General features: G+C 32.3%; 2 protein-coding genes across 5 annotated transcripts in view; one reads left to right on the top strand and one right to left on the bottom strand.

Moving 5' to 3' along the window:
• LOC132732489 (activating signal cointegrator 1 complex subunit 3-like) overlaps positions 1–19,341 on the top strand; it is a 238,080-nt gene that overhangs the window by 167,972 nt on the left and 50,767 nt on the right. The gene's annotated exons all lie outside the window — the stretch shown is intronic.
• Positions 8,252–19,341, bottom strand: part of LOC132732475 (mannan-binding lectin serine protease 2-like) — a 39,396-nt gene continuing 28,306 nt past the window's right edge. For all 4 annotated transcript variants that reach the window (XM_060718898.1, XM_060718901.1, XM_060718900.1 and 1 more), the window contains exons 3-6: positions 18,687–18,971; positions 14,035–14,391; positions 11,551–11,712; positions 8,252–10,999 (exon numbers count right to left, since the gene is read on the bottom strand). In XM_060718898.1, the coding sequence (XP_060574881.1) occupies positions 10,794–10,999; positions 11,551–11,712; positions 14,035–14,391; positions 18,687–18,971 (1,010 nt within the window). In that variant the 3' untranslated portion in view covers positions 8,252–10,793. The remainder of the gene's footprint in view (positions 11,000–11,550; positions 11,713–14,034; positions 14,392–18,686; positions 18,972–19,341) is intronic.

Raw genomic sequence — 19,341 nt, 5'->3', positions numbered from 1 at the left:
ATGGCCCTTTGTTGATTTTTTCACTATATACTATGTAGAAATTTTGTGAACGCAACTCCTCTTAAACCGGATGGCAGATTTTGCTTAAACTTCCAGGGATGAACAACCTTAATGTGTAGATGGAAGTAAAGGAAGGAATTTTTGCTGCGACCAAATTTAACAGAATTATGGCCCTTTGTTGATATTTGCACTATATACCATATATATGTTGTCAGTGGGGGCATCCGTGTCCTTTGGACACAGTTCTAGTTAAAGGCTCTAGCACCAATACTATGAAGTTCAATTCTATTCTGATTTATTCTGTTCATATGGCAACTTCCCAACTTAACAAGTGGAGTAAGAATTCTTCAAATCACTCTTGTGGTGACAAAATTATAATTTACATTTGTATGAATTTTAACGCTATTAAAGCTTGAACCACTCTTTAGCTGCTTTCAGGAACTAACCAGTAAATGGTGTCTGAAAATAGATGCTAAAATTTCACATAGCAATTAATTCCTCCAATGGTCGCCATTTTGAGGGTCATTATGAATATATCATATGCCTTAAAATTACATAAATTCTATAATTCTTCATGAAAATGATGAAGTCTTTCCCATATTTGTGCTATGATAATATTTTCCTCCATATGTATATGATTCATCTACGATGGCAACTCATTTGACCTAAATCAGTTGTTTTTCTTGAAGTTTTCATATTTTGTCAATTATATTAAAAAAAAAATTAAAAAAATTCATGTATAGAAAATATTGACCCCCAAAATGTTTGCCACTTTTGGCAAAGGAGGTAATTAATGTTAAAATCAGGACCTTTCTTTAAATAGCAAAAAATGGTCTTGATGCACCATTAGTGTTCAAACCCACGACTCCTAGACTGAGAGGCAGACACCTTTCTCTGACTTACAGTAACTGTTTGTTTCTTTACTATTAATTTAGCCGTGTCATGACAAAACCAACATAATGGGTTTGCGACCAGCATGGATCCAGACCAGCCTGCGCATCCGCGCAGTCTGATCAGGATCCATGCTGTTCGCTATCGGTTTCTATACTTGTTATAGATTTTGTAAGCGAACAGCATGGATCCTGATCAGACTGCGCGGATGCGCAGGCTGGTCTGGATCCATGCTGGTGACAAACCCATTATGTTGGTTTTGTCATGACGCGGCTCAATTATTATTCAGTATTCTTACAAAGTGTTCACTTCTTATCTAGTCTTTGATTGTGCTTAACTTTTAGAATGCATTTGATAGTAAAATATATGTGTAGCATGCACTAGATGACCTTTGTGCTGAGTGGAAATTATTGACAGAAAAATCATCCTCCCAAGTGGTTTAATCTATTGATCACGTTTTCTATATTAATTTTCCCCACCTATAGATGTTTGAACCTGTATTTCTTTGAACTTTTAAGTAGTGCAGAATAGTGAAAACAACTTATATAATGTATATATCTATATACCTGTTTTTAATAGGTAACAAGAAAAAACACATCTCAAGATGCTTCAATTTAGATAATCTGTAATTTGTATATTTCTTGTAGTATAATATATACATTTAGTTTAAACAGTTTATTAATTTATGAAATATATTTAGTAAAGTGGAATAAATAATCAACACAGTATAAGTTGAAGGTGTTGTTGTAGTAAACTAGAGTTTCGATTCTCCTCCATCGTAAAATGAGTTATTTATGCTTGATTGTGTAGAAAACTTAAAGTTTATTTGAGACTCCCTCGAGTCCACTTCCTGGAAGTAACTTGTACCAGTGTCTGATATGAGGAAACATGGTCATGGCTCCTGTAGGGCTCAAACTTATACCCATCAGTGAAGTCAGTCTTGTCAGTAAGTTCAGATGTGCAAGCTGGTCTCAGAGACTATACTTGTGACTTACACATTTCATTCTCACTGATTTTGAACTTGATTTTTTTTTTCAAGGGAGTATAATCCAGCTGTTATTTAAAATTTATGAAATTTTTTAGTCCCTTGCCTTCTATTTAAAAAAACCTAAAAACTAGAAAAAACATAAAACAAAACAGGAAAACATGTTATATTTTGTGATTTTTATAAGTTGTTGTATAAATTTCTAGTTTATTTTCATGAGAAGCCATTATTCAGACTCTAGTGTCTTAATATCTGACATCTTTTTTACATTTGGACAATTACGTTTTTATATTCCTCAAATATTTTGATGGGGCATACTTAGTTTTTATAGTTGCCTGTATGTTTTTTAATGCCAGTGTCACACTTATGGTTGCTATTACCATCTTCGTTTGTTAACTTTCATCTTAGATATTTGATGTAATGGTGTGTTCCTTTCTTTGGACATCTAGGCCAAGTTGTTACGGTTGTTGTCTTCAAACCACATGCTGTTGGTTTGAATCCCGCCAGGGACTTGGTTTTCTTTCATGTGAGAAAGCTATCCAGCTAGCTTATGGAGTGTCAGTGGTTCTACTCAGGTGCCTGTTTGGGCCTGCAATAATGAATGGAGGGGCATCTTAGGTCTTGGTCTTTCTACACCAGTAAAGCTGAAATGTTGCGACAGTGTTGGTGACATAAAACTCAACCAAAAAAGAACCAACAACAACAGAAAACCCATACTTTTGATTGGTTCCTTTTGAGTTGTTTTGATTAAGGTCACTAAGATGATTGACTTTTCTGCTCAGTGATTTAATGACATGGATTTTTTGTAAACATTTTGTTTAAAAGTTTTTAATGACGTCAGGAAACAACTTATGATGTTATGTATATTCTTGTTGGTTTTTTTTAAAGATACTATAAAATTCATATTAAACTCTAAATAATGATAAAATTGTAATATAATGCTGATTACAGCATCTTTGAAGGAAAAAAGATTCCTTGATGGCACAAATCTTATAACTTTACTGTTTAAATCTTGATAATTTAACACCAGAATTCTATTAAATGTTGATAAATTAAGTTTTTCCATTATGTTTATCTAAGTTTAATTCCAAATTAATGGCCATTATCTAAATATGAAATTTGCCAAGCAGATGATTTATTCTGGCAAATATATTTTAAAACTTATCAAACTCCTGTTGGCTCTGAAAATCATAGACGTAATGAGAATTATCGCAATAGTTTGGCAGATCACTGTTCAAAATTTACAGACATTTAACGATTTCTGACCTTTAAGTTTATAATAGCTTTGTTAATGATAAAATAATTGTTGTTTGTTGTAAACTACAAATAGTCTTCAAATTAAGTGTGACAATGGGAAAGGGTTTGTCAGTCAATTGCTGACATATCAAAATCTACACATGCCAATATGTCCTGAAAATGTATTTCTAGAAAAATCTTTTTTTTTTCTTGGCTTAATGAGCTATGCAACTTGATATTGAAACATTTTTTTCTAATTCATGGTCTACTAGTTTGAAATACATATAGAAATTAAGTTTTAAAACCAGTCTAAAAATTCTAGTGATTTTGATTGGCTGATTCTAGCGTAAGATTTCAGGAAGTGACAATCAATGACTAGTTTTCAATCTTTAAGCTTATAGTTTATCAGTGTAACAGATGTTTTATTTCTTCTCACTTTTTTTGCTAAATTCATTTCATGCCTTGAATAGAACTTGTGTTTTTAAATTCCTTCATCCAGACTGACACTGACTGCCTCATTCTTTATCATAAAGTTAGCTACCCTTCATACTGTTCCAGGCCAAACTAAACATTTTCTGCTGGAAAGTGGCCATTTGATATTAGTTTATGCCTTACGGTATCAAACAAATTCTACACGAAAACAATTAATGCTCCAAACTTTGGCCAAGGAATTGTAACATTTGAAATATTGTAATAGTTTATTGTCTGATTGTTGATATGGTACCATGTTTTATGATGACATTTTAGAAATACAAGAGATATTTTATCTCTAGGCCGTCCAAGTGAGTTACACCATACTGTTATTTGATCATGATCTAGAGTTATTGTACATTTTAAAATGCTCCCATACTAAATTCCTAATACAAAAAGTTGTAGTGTTCATTTTCCCTGAAAACCAGAAAAGGGACCTTTCAATAAAGACAGTGTTTTTATCATATTATTAGTTTAATTTCTTTTATTTTGATATGATTATGACTACTGGCTGATTCGCAGAACATGATTTACAAATGTGAAGTGGCATAAATGTGTAAAGAAAAGCAAACAAAAATAGTGGCTTTAACTTTTGACTGCTCGCTTGGTAATGACTTAATCCCAAAACCATCATTATAGAATCTGGAAAAGGTACGATCCCTCAGAAGCAATGAAAACCAACAAAATTAATGAAAATTGCATGAGAGATAATATATAAATGTGATATCTTTCATGCCCCCAAGTACCAGGTTTAAGCGGTAGTCATGTCTGCAGTTGAAGTGCACATCAGCACAGGTTGACCTGTGACTCTTTTACTGTAGTTTGTAGACTTATAAACTTTTTTTAGAATTTTGACATTGATATCATTTCAATAGTTACAAAACATAGGGAAAATCAGTTTCAAACAAGTTCAATATACATGTACAAAGTAAGTTTTTAAGCTAGGTCATCCGAGATGGTAAAGGTTACCATGTTTTTCCTGTAGCTTGTTATAGAACTCTGGAATTTACAGATCATGTATTGTAAGTATTATATATACAGTAAACTCTTACAACAATATTGCTTTATAATGATACACTGCCTATATCAATGTCCCAACTGTTTGTTTTTAAATTGTTTGCCTGTCAGATGTAATGATATACATATATAGGGAGATAACTCCGGTGGTCCCCTGAATAGCATAATAAGTGGAGTTTACTGTACTTCTGTCGTATATTTAGTTCAGAATGATATGAAGAAACAAAAAACATTATACATATGTATTATTTAGTGTAACTGAATGTAAATCTGCTGTGCAAAATTGTAAAAACCCACTTACAACAGTTTTTCATTGAACATTGCAAACATGTAAACCTGCAATAACTCATGGTATTTATAGATGTTAGTTACAGCAGTTTTTCGTTAAATGCATTTACAACCGCATGTTACTTTCCTTTACCTGCTATTTACAGAATTCACTGATTAACTGATAGTAGAAAACAATCAAGATCGATTTAGAATGGGAGACAAAAACTAAAGCAAAACATACTGGTAAAGTATTCCACTCAATTACTGCTAATCATATAACATTTGTGCCTCGAAGGCTTTGCTCAGTAGTAGATCTGCCAATTTAATTATACCAAAACAATTATAAATAGATTGTCTTCTTGTTTGAAACTTGTTTTAGTTTTTGTTCTACAGCATTCATATTATTTCAAAGCAAAATAACAAAAGTAGAATGTTAACTACATGTAGATCTGGGTTGAGTAGGGGAATCAGGTAGCAAGAAGGTTGTGAAGAGAAAACAGGAAGCAGGGGGTTGTAGAGAGGAATCAGGAATTGAGAAGGTTGAAGAGGGGAGACAGAAAGCAAGGAAGCTGAAGAGGGAAACAGGAAGCAAGGAGGTTGTAGAGGGGAAATATGAAGCAAGGAGGTTGTAAAGGGGAAACAGGAAACAGGAAGGTTGTAGAAGGGAAACATGAAGCAAGGGGGTTGTAGAGGCGAAACAGGAAGCAAGGAGGTTGTAGAGGGGAGACGGTAAGCAACAAGGTTGTAGAGGGGAAACAGGAAGCAAGAAAATTGTAGAGGGGAGACGGGAAGCAAAATGGTTGTAGAGGGGAAACAGGAAGCAAGAAGGTTGTAGAGGGGAGACTTGAAGCAAGGAGGTTGTAGTGGGGAGACGAGAAGCAAGGAGGTTGTAGAGGGGAAACAGGAAGCAGGAAGGTTGTAGAGGGGAAGCAGGAAGGTTGTAGAAGGGAAACAGGAAGCAAGGAGGTTGTAGAGGGGAGACGGGAAGCAAGGAGGTTGTAGAGGAGAAGCAAGGAGGTTGTAGAGGGAGACGGAAGCAAGGAAGGTTGTAGAGAGGAAACAGGAAGGTTGTAGAGGGGAAGCAGGGAGTTTGTAGAAAGGAAACAGGAAGCAAGGAGGTTGTAGAGGGGAGACAGGAAGCAAGGAGGTTGTAGAGAGGAAACAGGAAGGTTGTAGAGGGGAAGCAGGAAGGTTGTAGAAAGGAAACAGGAAGCAAAGAGGTTGTAGAGGGGAGACGGGAAGCAAGGAGGTTGTAGAGGGGAGACTTGAAGCAAAGAGGTTGTAGAGGGGAGACGAGAAGCAAGGAGGTTGTAGAGGGGAAACAGGAAGCAGGAAGGTTGTAGAGGGGAAGCAGGAAGGTTGTAGAGGGGAGACAGGAATCAAGGAGGTTGTAGAGGAGAAACAGGAAGCAAGGAGATAGTAGAGAGGAATCAGGAATCAAGGAGGTTGTAGATGGGAGACAGGAAGCAAGGAGGTTGTAGAGAGGAATCAGGAATCAAGGAGGTTGTAGATTGGAGACAGGAGGCAGGGGGGTTGCTGAAATCAATGATCCCAAACAAGCATTATTTAACCACATAAGGGGAATGGCGTACACCTTTTAGTTAGAGTGGAGTTCTTTGAAGTCATTGACCAAGAATAGCCACACAGCAAAGATGGTACTGGGTTTAAAAACAACAAACAGAAATATTTTTTGACTATAGCACTTTTTTATTTCCATGACTCAAATAAATTAAGAAATAATGATTGAAGAGAGAATATCTCAATATTTACAAATAATACGTTAACTATGTACATGAAGTTTAATTATTTACATGCATAATATTGCACTAAGCATAGAACACATCCTCAAAATGTGTAATTCATGTTTATAATAACTAGCATAGACATGCCTAATCAATGCTCACCTTAAGGACTTAAATTTGCTTTCCTTCAAATCAGATATGCAATTTTGTAAATAATTGTTATGCCCCTTATTTTTAATATAAATAACAAACTACATAAAGTGTACCAGGGAATAATAATACACAGAAATTAGCACAACTGGTGTCCCATGTTAGATAAGTCGTTGCTTCAGAGAAAAAAATCAAACTTATGTACCTAAATGTACAGCATACGCATAGTATTATTATCCAGTAGGTTTTATTGACTGTCAGACATTTTGACTTTTCACCTTCTCCAACTTAAAAGGAATCGCTTACTTTTTGACTGGATAATTCAAATGCTGGTGATGACAAGTTGATTTAATGTCAACCAATTTTCAAATGAATTTCCATTTTGCAAACACTTAAGTAACATAGTTAAAATAAAGTGTACACCTGAGGCGCCATGTGTACACCTGCAGCACCGGACAAAAACAATGCATAGATATTTCTGTATTTACTTTTTGACACTGATAACTTTGCTAGGAGCTGTCAGTTATTAATACAAGTACAATTTTAATCAAACTTAAAAGGTAAAATTACTTTGATATATAAAATGAAATGTTTTTTATCAAAATGCACGCTGTTTTCAGCGAAACAGGTCATACAGTTTGCACTTCATTCTCTTGAAATATATATTCTAGTGAGTTGAGAAAATAAATATTTATGTTGAATAGTTGAAAAAGTCAAGCTACTGTTTTCATTTTGGAAAATATATATTTGTTTTTAAAAAATGTAAACTTAATCGTCAGAAAAGAGAACCTTTTACCCAAAATTTAGGGCATAAAAGGAGAACCGGAAGTGGCACACCTGATTTGAAACGTCTCAAGGACTGACGGTGCTTAAGGTGTGCATTGAGTAGGCATGATAGAGCACATAAAAAGTGTTATACATGTGTCATAACTAGCATATAATTATCAAACTGTGTAAAACATTTACGAAACTAGCATAGCACATGTTGAAATGTGTAATATTCATGCCAGCATTGATCACATAAAAATGATGATTGTGTAATTCATGTAGCTAGCGTTAGAACACATAAGAAATGTGTAACATAGTAAAATGCTAGCAGTATAACACATTCAGGCGTGTAATGCCATACATGGACATAACTAGCATAGAACAGATTGTAATGTGTAATTAAGTAAGTAACAACTTTATTTAATGAGGCTAACACAAATCGGTTTGTCGATCTTCCATGCGGGCCTCATGTATATAGTACATTTCAACTTATTGTTATGAACGTTGGCAATGGTAGACTTAAGTTGTTTCAACAATTTCAGATCCTGTTTTCAAAAGCAGATTGTTTTTCAAAAAAGATTTATTGGTATAAGGACAAACTTCCATCCAAATTTAACAATAGCATTGGAGCATAAAATTGTGTACATTTTCAGATGCAAGTTGTTGTTTGTTGTTTTTTGTTGTTGTTTTTTTTATAAAAGCATTGTGTTTAAGGAACATGATCTAATTTAATTTACAAAAGGCAAAACTGTTGTGTTTCACTGAATAATAAGTACAATGTACATGATTATGGTATAGTAAACTAATGTCATCTAAGGTAAAAATGCACTTAAGTGCAAAATTTGTTTAAAATAATTAGATAAGATTTCTAAAAATAGAACTTTTCCAAAATTCATGAGATAAATTTATTATGTGATTCATTGAAATGAAGATAAAACTTTGAAAAGTAAAACTTTCAATGACATTTGAAATGATTAAATTTCTTATACAAGATAAATCAAGGTGTTTTTCATATAAACCTGTCCATGTGTTGTTTCTAAATATAGATCTGATTCAATTTCTGTTAAAATGCAAATTAATTTCTGAAAAGAATTTAAATATAAAATAATTTGTTACACATTTCTGAAAATAGAACATTGTAATTTCACAAAAATGATATAATTTTCGTAATTTAATTCTATTTTTTTGTAATTTTGTTTGAAATCATTTTACTATTTTAAAATCTTAGTATATTTCATTCAAAGGTGTAAAATGGAACATTGCAATTTCACAAGTAAATTTACTTGATTTTCTAAAAATAGATTTATTGTGAAATTGACATAAAATATGTTAATTTTTCTGGCTAAGGTTAAAAATTTATTGGAATTACTCCAAAACAATACAAATTTTTACATATGGCTTTACACAAATTTTCAATTCCCAACAAATATAACAAAAATTTTAACAAAATAAAAAAAATGGAAATAATGTACAAATAATATGATTACCATAAATATACGTGTAATTTTAAGATTCAACACATGAAAATTTTAGCATTAAGTATGAAAACTAAACTTAAGCATCAAGGCTTTACATATTTTTTGAAAAATGCATGTACAGAAATAAATTTCATTGTAAAATTTTGGAAACATTATTAACATTATAGATTATAAATGAATATAGGGTAGAAACATATCAAAGTGTTTATAAATTTTTATTCACACTTTTTTTTGTAGAAATAGACTAGAAAATTATTTTACCTTCTTGAATACTGTCCAAGAAGTGGAATAACTCTTACATTTATATGCTAGAATATTACTTTTAAGTGTCACTTTTATTTTTAGCCTTTTAGATGTTTTATGGTACCTTTATAGTACCGAACTTCCTCATAAATGCACTAATTGATAACTGGTATTTCCATAAAGTCAGTATAGTGTGTTAATTGGTTAATGTGCGAAAAAAATAGTTCAGTTATCTTTGTTTTTTTTCATGTTATTATATAATATAGAAAGGAATGACATTGTTTTTACGATGTATACACATTTCCCTACCTTTATGATTACATACTCCTTGCTAGAGCTTAACGTAAATGTTTGCCATTTTGTTTTTTAAACTCCAGAGATATTTTGAGCATTCATCGTAATGCTGTCGTAATTTACTTGTTAAATTCATTTACTTATGACAGTCTTCCGTTGAAATGCTCAAAATTGTGTTGTAATTCCATATCACAGATATTTTAAAAAAAGCCCATCTGTGGCGTATTAATATTGTAAAAACAGGTCATCTTTGACGTGAAAACAACATTTTGCCGCATTCACACAATAATTATGTTTTGTTTTTTTTTGCATATAATATTACTCAATACACTGTACACACTGTTTCCACATACTCACATAGAGTTTTACATAGTTACCTAGAACAGTATCGGAGACTTGCTTTAAGTCGTTTTTAAAGTCCCTGATCTTTTTATAAACAATCACAGCGTATCTTCAATACAATGGGGGAGTTCTGGGAGTTCTGATATGCATGATTGAACATGTTTTACGCATGTCACACTTGATATATATATATATGGTTTATCGGGCACACAAACAACGTTAACAATTTGGTTTCCATTCCTAACTAACCAAATTCGCTATCTATAACCATTAATTCTTGGTTGACCATTGTTCAGTTCACTAGTTCACTAACCAACTGTTTACTAAACAAACTGTTTGTTTTTTTCTAACTATGAATTGCACTTTTTGATATAATTTTGAAACTCGTTCAATTCTTCAAGTGATCAGTTGTTTGAAGAATTGATTTTTTGAATTAACTGCAAGCAATTTTTTCATTGGTTCATTATCATTAGTTCATACTGCAAGCAGTCTTACAGAGATGAGCTTATTTTACTATTCAAAACTTTCACTGCTTCTTAACTTTCTACTGCTAGCATCTTCTATATTTATACTAGTAGGTTTTTCCCAAATAGCTAGCAGTAACATAAACGTGTGCAGTTACTTCTGGCTGCTTTGCCATTTTTACTGCTGGCAATCACAACATAATCACTTTTCCTTTAATGCTGGCAGTTTCACCTTTCTGAGTTTTTCATGTTTTTTTTTACAAAAGCACTATTCCTCTATTGCCCCAAGTTGAATAACAAATAGTCCCGATTTTGCAAGCAGTTACGTCTCTTTTACTGCTTACTGTAACAGTAGTCTCTATCTACTGGTGTTTTAGCAGAAACTTCAATTTTACTGCTAGCAGTAATATCGGTTAATGCAAGCAGCCTATTCCTTCTACTGCTAGCAGTTGTAGTAAATCTCTATGCCCTGAAATTCTGTCCCCGTACTACTTCTGAATGCCGGATTTCTTGCATCCAGATATTCCACGTGTTGAGATTTATGCCGGTACGATGATTGTTTGTCGTGCCACCATCGGTACACTAGCAGTATCAGCAGCACTATCAGGATAAACGTGAGACTTCCGATAACACCCGCTACTATAGCAACTGAAATATAGAAATATCACAACCATATAAATGCTTGTTCAGGTCATTGTGAATAAAGAATGGAAATCATTCGGGTACAAATCTTATTGTTGTTATAAAAAATATTTTAGAAAATTTACTGTTAATATCAAATCCAAATTGTATTTTCTTGATAAATGCTGTATATGCGGCTGAACCAAAGCATTGCAGCCTTGTGAAAAAGTTGTGTATTGAACCACCATAGTAATGTTATTTGTGGATAACACTAGGGTGTAGCAAATACAATTAAGTCTACTATGGTCAATGCAGTTGACCTTAAAAAAATTTAAGACAAAAATTATGACACTGGGACATCAGGGGAGGTAACTATCAGGGGAGGTTACTAGAGTCATAATTTCAATACATTTTAATTCTACTTTTCTAATAATCTCTATTGATTTAAAATCATAAATTATATTGCCAATTATAGCATAATATTGAATAATATTGCAAAAAAGTAGCTTAGAAACATTTGAAGAAACATAAGGAGATTGTGATTTCAAAAGATTTGTCGTCAACAAAAAGTGACCTACCAAAGGGAAGTTTCTCCTCTTTGGGTTGTGTATTTTGTTGTTTCTCAGTGGCTTGAACGGGTGATTTGACTGTAGGTTTATAAACTGGAGATGGTTTGATAGTTTTTGTCTCCGTCGTGAACTTCTCTGTCGTTGATGTGGTCACAGGTAGTGGCGGATATGCTGAAAAATATACGACTGTGTTAATTAACTGTGAAATTATATAATTTGATGGGTCGGGATTTTGTGGGTAGGGTTCACTCTTGGGCCTAGCTGTCCTGTTTTAGCTCAAAGTCAGTTTGACTGGCAGAGGAAAACTCCCAGATTCTCTTTCTGATATTATTACCTGCAGACAATAGACCTACTCCGAAATTAAGAATATTTCAGGTTTTCCCAGCTAATCCGATGGTAGAAACAAACTTTTACAGTTAAAAATTATGCAGTTACTGTTAGTTTTGAAAATATGCACAACAGATTCACTAATCTAAATGGTAGTGCACTGTGAAACTGTAATGGTAAAAGTTTGTTTGTACTGGGGGATAAGCTTTGAAAAACCCACATTTGCCGAATTACGGATTACAACTATTTACCACACTCTTAATTGTTACAAATTAATTGTTATAATTACAAACCTTCATCAAACAAGCTGGAAGAATTGAAACATTAATTTTGTGGAATGCCAACAAGTGGATACTTAATTGAAACATACCAATATGATTATAGGACAAGTATTCATTGAGCTTTAATATTATTGCTGCCTTTCTTACATTGTTTTAGACAACATTAGGTCTGAATGCACTATATTAAACTATGAGTACAACTTCTGCACAACTGCGTCAGGGAATCGGCTCTAAAAAAAAATTGGCTCAGTGGTCTAGAGTATGTGTACATGTATTTTCGCTTACAAGTGGATGGACACATGTTTGAATCTCAGTACACCCTGATGACTTTTCTGAAAATTTTACATCTTAATCTGTTGCACAAAATAAATGTTTGTCAGAAATTCCAACCAAGGCTGGATCTTTTCTAAAACATTTGCATCTTCCTTTCATGAATTAAAAATGTTTGTAAGAACAGCTTAAAGCTGTAGCATGTAACTATAACTGTAAATCAACTACTGCCTGGAATAGATTTGGAATAAGCTTTTCCTCTTGTTAGCCAAAAATGATAATCAAATTATTATTTGATAACAGAAATTGCCTTCGATACAGTAGGAAAACAATTTTTTTGGAGTTCTGAAGATAAGATAATATAATTTGGATACTTTATTTTCAGTTGAATACATGTATATGGCATTCTTATTAGCTTTTATAACTGTAGCATATAGGCAAATCATAAAATTATTCAGAGTTAAACATTTTTTTAAAGATATTTTCTTTGTTTAAATAGGTGATATAGTACTAGTTACTACAATGCAGTCGATTAACATTCAAGTTATAATTACTTGATGCTTTTTTTTTCTTTTCCCAATTAATGATATCATATATCTTTAAATATATATACTTCATTTTTTTTTCCTTCTTTTCCCAATTAATAAATTATAATAATTCATATATATTTGACAATATATACTTAATTCTTTTTCCCAATTAATAGTATCATATATCGTTAAAATATTTATATATACTTAATTCTTTTTCCCAATTAATAATGTCATATATCTTTAAAAATATAGACTTAATTCTTTTTCCCAATTAATAATATAATTTATCTTTTAAAAATATATACTTAATTCTTTTTCTCATATATCTTAAAAATATTGTTTTTCTGGAACTTTTTTCTCTGGTACATTAATGAATGATTCAGTTTTGCTATTTACAATAAAATACATGTTTTTATGACTTAAGGTATACTGTAAGATTTAAAGTACAGGAGTACTTTTGAATTAAGTGTCCATAAATTGTTCCTACAATCATGTTTTATAATTTGTAGGAAAACCATCCTAATTTGTACTTTAAGCTATATAAGATACAATATTATTGCATTCTGCTCTTGAAATATGTTTTTGTTTTGGTTTTGAGTCAGTGACGAACTTTCTGCCAATAATGCAGCCATGTTAATCCAATTAAGCATATGGTACTCGTTAATTGGAAAAACAATTATAGGTAAAAGAGTGCATAATTTTTATATTGACATGTTTTTTGACATAATTTTTGACATCGGCTCTTATATGTGATTTGTTTCAAGAGAATTGAACCAAGAAATTTGTGATACTTGAAATAGGTAAATAAATAAAAAAAAAATTTTAAAAAAAAGGGTGTAAAAAAGTTGATGAATTTATTTTTTTAAGTAGATAAGTAGATTGTTCTTGTTGTTGTCACGTGATAAAAAACGCCCTATATAAGTGGTTCATTGTTTTTGTTGTTGTCGCCCTATATAAGTGGTTCTTGACCCTTAGTTGCTAGTGTGTGTTACTTGCTGTATATAGGGCATCGAAGACAATTACAAATTTAAAGAAAGACAAATGTTAATATTAATTGAAGCACATCAGGAGTAAAAACTTACCTTCATAATAAACCCAGAAACCTTTATTGCTTATACTTCCATCTGCTGAAAACCTTATTGATATCTCGTTGCTACGTAACGTGGTCAGTTTCTCATTGGTTCGTCTGCCGCACAGCGTCACGCTCCGCTCATGGTTATATGCATACATCCAATCGTGACAACCGTAAGTTCCATTTATTTGTAGGTCCATGTCTATTATAGTTAGATTAATCGTTTGAGAAGGATTTGCTATTATTTTCACCAAACAATCTCGAGAATTTGGATAGTTTTTCGGGTATTTTGGCGTTGATATGAATCCCCTCTGAGCTCTTATGACAGAGTTACCATTTGGTTTACATATATCGTATGTGTCTATCACTGAAATGTAAAATATAATACTGTTCTATATGTAAATTTATTGTGAAATGGAAAAATTGTATTTAAAACAATATAAATACAAAGAATTATAATAGTGAAACTAAAAGTAATGGATTTTTAAGGACGTTTTAAAATTTAATGCTGTTTTCAAGGTTATTTTCCAGTCAGGTGACTGCCTTAAATAACTGTACATGAAGCTTGACCGATAGCCGAGAAATAGCAGAGAACGTTTATGCTCGACTTAATTAAAAATCCCGAAGGACTCTGGAACCGTCATTTGTGTTCATTTTTCAAAACGTTCAAGTCTGCAATTTACTTGAAGAATGTATTTGTCAATATTTTGAATATTTACCGAGTATTGCATTGAATACTAGAAAATTGATTTGCTGAAATGTGTTTGCTTTATGATTTTCACACACTTAACACTTCGCTAAATTATTAACAATGTTTAATCAATTTGTTTGAAATGTCTATGTATACAGTCATTAGGCAAAATTAAAACAAACTCGGAAAGTTTTTCGTCAGTAAGCAAATTTTTGAGCCATTATTATTTCTGCCTTACATTTCCCTATTTAAACATTTTCTTTAGCTGATTGCGCGTAATTTGCCCGACTTGTCCTAGAAATTTAACGCTGAATTGTGTCCTGCATGCAGTTCAGAAACTGACAATAATTGTCGGGACTCCCATGAAGTTATTTGACTTGAAAAATTTGGAAATATTTTCTTCAGAATTTTGAATACCATTTCAGTGTGTCAGTAGGTCTGGACTGCAAATTTGTTCGATCATTTGCTTATTACATTCTTCCAGAATAATCATAATTGATATGCAAAATTTAACCAAATGTTACAAACATTGCAATGCTTTTAACTCAAATGGGGATAAGAATCACTAAAAAGAAATTGGTTTTTAATTTTAATTTTCTTGTGTATATATCTGTATTATCTTTTGCAATATTTCTGCATTTTGATTAAGTGCACCAGATTTTCTATGTAAGAATTTCAAATTTTATGTTTTTAGGCTTTAAAATGGACCTCAGTGGACTTCCTTTTAAGTGTTATAAGTTACAAAATCATTTGAAAAATTGAGTCCATTCATGATGTATTATTTGCATTTGCGGAACAAACTAGATTTGTTGACAAACAGAATATTTATGTTTATTTTACAATACAGTCTGTCATATTATATTGTTACAAGGGTTGATATAGTTTTATTTATGAATATAAAGATATCAAAAGGTTTTCTATCCTTTTGTACTATCGAGGATGTTGTTTCACTGGCAACAGATCACAGGTCGTGTTTTATTACATTAAACAATATTTCAATTCGGATGTAAACAATATTAATCCAAGCATTGTAAATAATATCTGCTCTTGTCCTGTAGCTCGTACAAAATCGTAACAAAAGAGAGCTCTAATATTTACTATTAAACAGTTTAACTGTTTACAACACATTGTTGAAATTAGACCAAAAAAGTAGTAATCAATACAAGGGTGTTAGTAAAATGTAAACATTGCGAATGATGTTGATTTCACACCGACAGCTGCCGTATTAATACATCAAAAAGCAGCACTAGGTCGCGTGGAAAATACCGCCATTTATATCCGTAACAGATGGTTGTAGCAAGTTACACTGTGTAATTTCTAATTGTCACAAAATACTTCATTAAAGGAGCATGCCCATAGATAGATATTTATTATTAAATTATTGAATTGATTGATTAATTTAGTTAGGGACCAGTTACACAGACGGTCGGTCCCAAATCGGTCATTTAATTTTAAATTTATGATCGGTTGTCATGCGTGATTTTTTTCTGGTTTTCTGTGTAAACGGCCATCGGTAACAGAAAGCAAACTCAAACGGGGTTGGGTCGATGATTAAATGCTGAAATACTATCGGTTTTCATCGTTTGTAAATCGGAGCTAAATCGGGCGTAACGCTGATTAATCGGTGTTTGATAGCTAGTCATCAGTGGTTAAACACTTTCCGTCAGATATGGCCGGTGATTAATATTTGGTTATCTTTGTCCGATCGGCGATATCGATGATTAAGAGCTTGCATATAGGTTGCTGTCGGTTATTTGTAAAATATTTTCACCGATTGAGAATTTTAAGCATGTTTAAAAATCCCAATCGGTTATTTTTCACCGATGAAACTTATCTTTCCCCAATAGCAGTTGATAGGTGGAAAACAGGTGACCAATAGGTGATATCGGTGTTAAATACGTTGTCATCGGTTCACTACATAATTTGGCTAAAAAAACTACCGATCAATCACCGATGGGTCTGTGTAACTGGGGTGTTAAGTTGGGTACCAATAAGGCAATACAATAAATTGGTGACTGTCAGTAGAAATATATATATATATAACAATTGCATTTCCATTATAAAGTGGCAATTTCTGCAGACTTAAACTTTGCCAAACTGTGATAAAGGTCATTCTAAAATCAATCAAGAATTATTTTGTGGCCTTTCTCAAATTTGCAAGACTGACTTAAAATTTATGGCCAAAATCAATGTTGTTTTTGTGATTATTAGGAGTTTTTTCAGAAACATATTTTATATAATTATATTTAATAAAAACATTGCTCTGTTTTCTAAGAAATAAGCTGTACATATTTTTATAATTCAAAGGATTATGAAACTGAACTGTTTGTATCATGCTTTTTTTAGTAGAATTATTTAAGATTTGAGTAAGAGCATGGTAATCCTCCTCAGGCACACCCTATTCCATGTGATTTAATTTGTACACCAAAAAAAAACTGATGAAATTAAAAGTCCTGCCCACAAATTAACAACTGTCCTCTTGTAATTTAGTAAAGTTGACAAATTAGGTGTTTTCAAACTCTGAATTTTTCTTAATTTTAGTTGACAGCACTAATTTAAACCTGTGTAAGGTGTAAATTCTTTTAATTGTGTTTGTTAATTCGGGAACATTTGATTCTGTAAGAGAAAGTTAAAGAAGTTACTACAGATTGCTTTACAGAAAAAAAATACCAACACTGTTAACAAATTTTTTCCAGTCAAATGGCTATTTCTTATTTTGGGTTTTAAAGTTTTTGAATCTATAAACATTGTTAAGGTTTGATTTACAGTTTTGTAAGAAGAATTCTTATTTTTGGTATGATTGAGTAGTTTAAACAGTAGAAATAAATTAACAAACATGTGGGTGGATTATAATATAAGAGACATTTCATCACCTTAGTGCAATAACTCCTATCTCCTATTAAATTAAGAAGGACTTAACCTGTTACTGCACTAAGGTCATGATTTGTACGCCTGTAATACTATGGCCAGAAAACCTTACTATACATGTAATATAAAATAATGCTTATCAACATTTGCAACATGATATCTGTTTAAATTGTGGTTTGCTTCCTCAAGGTATTTCTTAACTAAGATATCTGTTTAATTTGTGGTTTGCCTTCTTAAGGTATTTCTCCTTAAAGCATTTAATAAACAGCTATCTTTTATGCAAATCAGATATTTAAAGAAGAACAATGCAATGTTGAATAAAGCACAATTTATGTAATGCCAAAAAAACATGTTATTTCAGTAGTATCATATCAGGACATTACTGTTGATGATGAAAACAGAAAACCTACATTTTAGTCTAAAGAAAAAGTTACAGAATGTCGGTGGTTCTACGGAAAGTCACCTATACTGTGTTGATGCAACATTTAACCAAATAAAAAATAAAAAAATAAAAAGTTTGGTTTAAGGACAGTATTGTATATCATGCATTTATAAAACCTTGATTTATGTGACCGTGACCATCCACAGATCCTGAATATATGTTACTATTTATAAGCTTCTATTACATTACCAGGGAAGGGCGTGAGTATTGGTTGTAAAAAAAAACATGCCGTAATTTCTACATGAAATTCCTCCAGAAAACAAATTAGCAGCCTCATGAGCAAGCTGAAAAATTAAATCTCCCCAATAAAGATGCTGGAATTGAGAAACCAATTTGTCACATGGTTGATAATCAGTGTCTACAAAATGAAATCTCAGTTGACTTTAATCAATGTTAACATATTTTAGCTGTTGATCAGTGATTTTAGACCAAACCTGCTATTTCCCTCATCAACAGTTGTGAAGTTACTGAAGTTTTTCCCCAAAAACCCCACCCCTTTCTTTAACTTGTGGACACAGACCTATTTCTGTTATCACAGGGTTAAGTAACCACATGAAATTTTGATGATGACTGTTTATGTATTGATTGCATATATATTTTTATATGTGAAGTGTAAAGTTTGTATTAATTTGCAGATGCTAAATGTATTAAATTATCATACCTTTTTCGCACGAGTATTCCACTTGGAAATAAGTGCTGTATCTATTATCACAGTTTGTTAATTTCCGACCAAAACTGCCGCTTGGTAGGTTAATGCTACACGTGTCACGCCCCGTGCATGGGTACGCCTCATGCTCGCCCTGAGTACAGTCTCCGGGTGAATACGAACACAGTCCTCGATCACTGTAGCCGTAAAACGCTTTAGTTATACGTAACATGTGCCCGGTACCACACCTGATCTGCAGCGACCTCTGGGAACCATTGAAGCATTCGCTCACTGTCTCGCCTGAAAGTAAATGAAGAAAGAACTACTGTAAATTACATATGCCTTTAAATTCCCATAGTTTTAGCCTGTAGAGACTGTTTGACTTACTCAGGTCATTTTGATTTTGCAAAGTGTATAACTTTTGAGTTTTATATGGAGTCAAAGTTTGCATAAAAAGCTGATATCACTTCAATTGTCATTCTTCACAGATTATTTTTAGTAATTTGCAGATTTGAAAAAAGCAACAAAGAAACAACCAAAACTATAAATGGGTAACAATTGTTGTACGGAACTTGAAAAGTTCATGTTGCTATGAAACAGAAAACATTCCCCTCAGGTTCTAAGTCATGTCTTTTGAGACTATCAATTAGTTTGATTACATTTTTTAGAC

The sequence above is a fragment of the Ruditapes philippinarum genome, unplaced genomic scaffold, assembly GCF_026571515.1.
Source record: "Ruditapes philippinarum isolate M1 unplaced genomic scaffold, ASM2657151v2 ctg269_1_1_1_1, whole genome shotgun sequence".
In the NCBI taxonomy this organism is placed as follows: domain Eukaryota; kingdom Metazoa; phylum Mollusca; class Bivalvia; order Venerida; family Veneridae; genus Ruditapes; species Ruditapes philippinarum.
The sequence above is the reverse complement of the archived record's forward strand: the minus strand, read 5'-3'. Positions and strand labels throughout refer to the sequence as shown.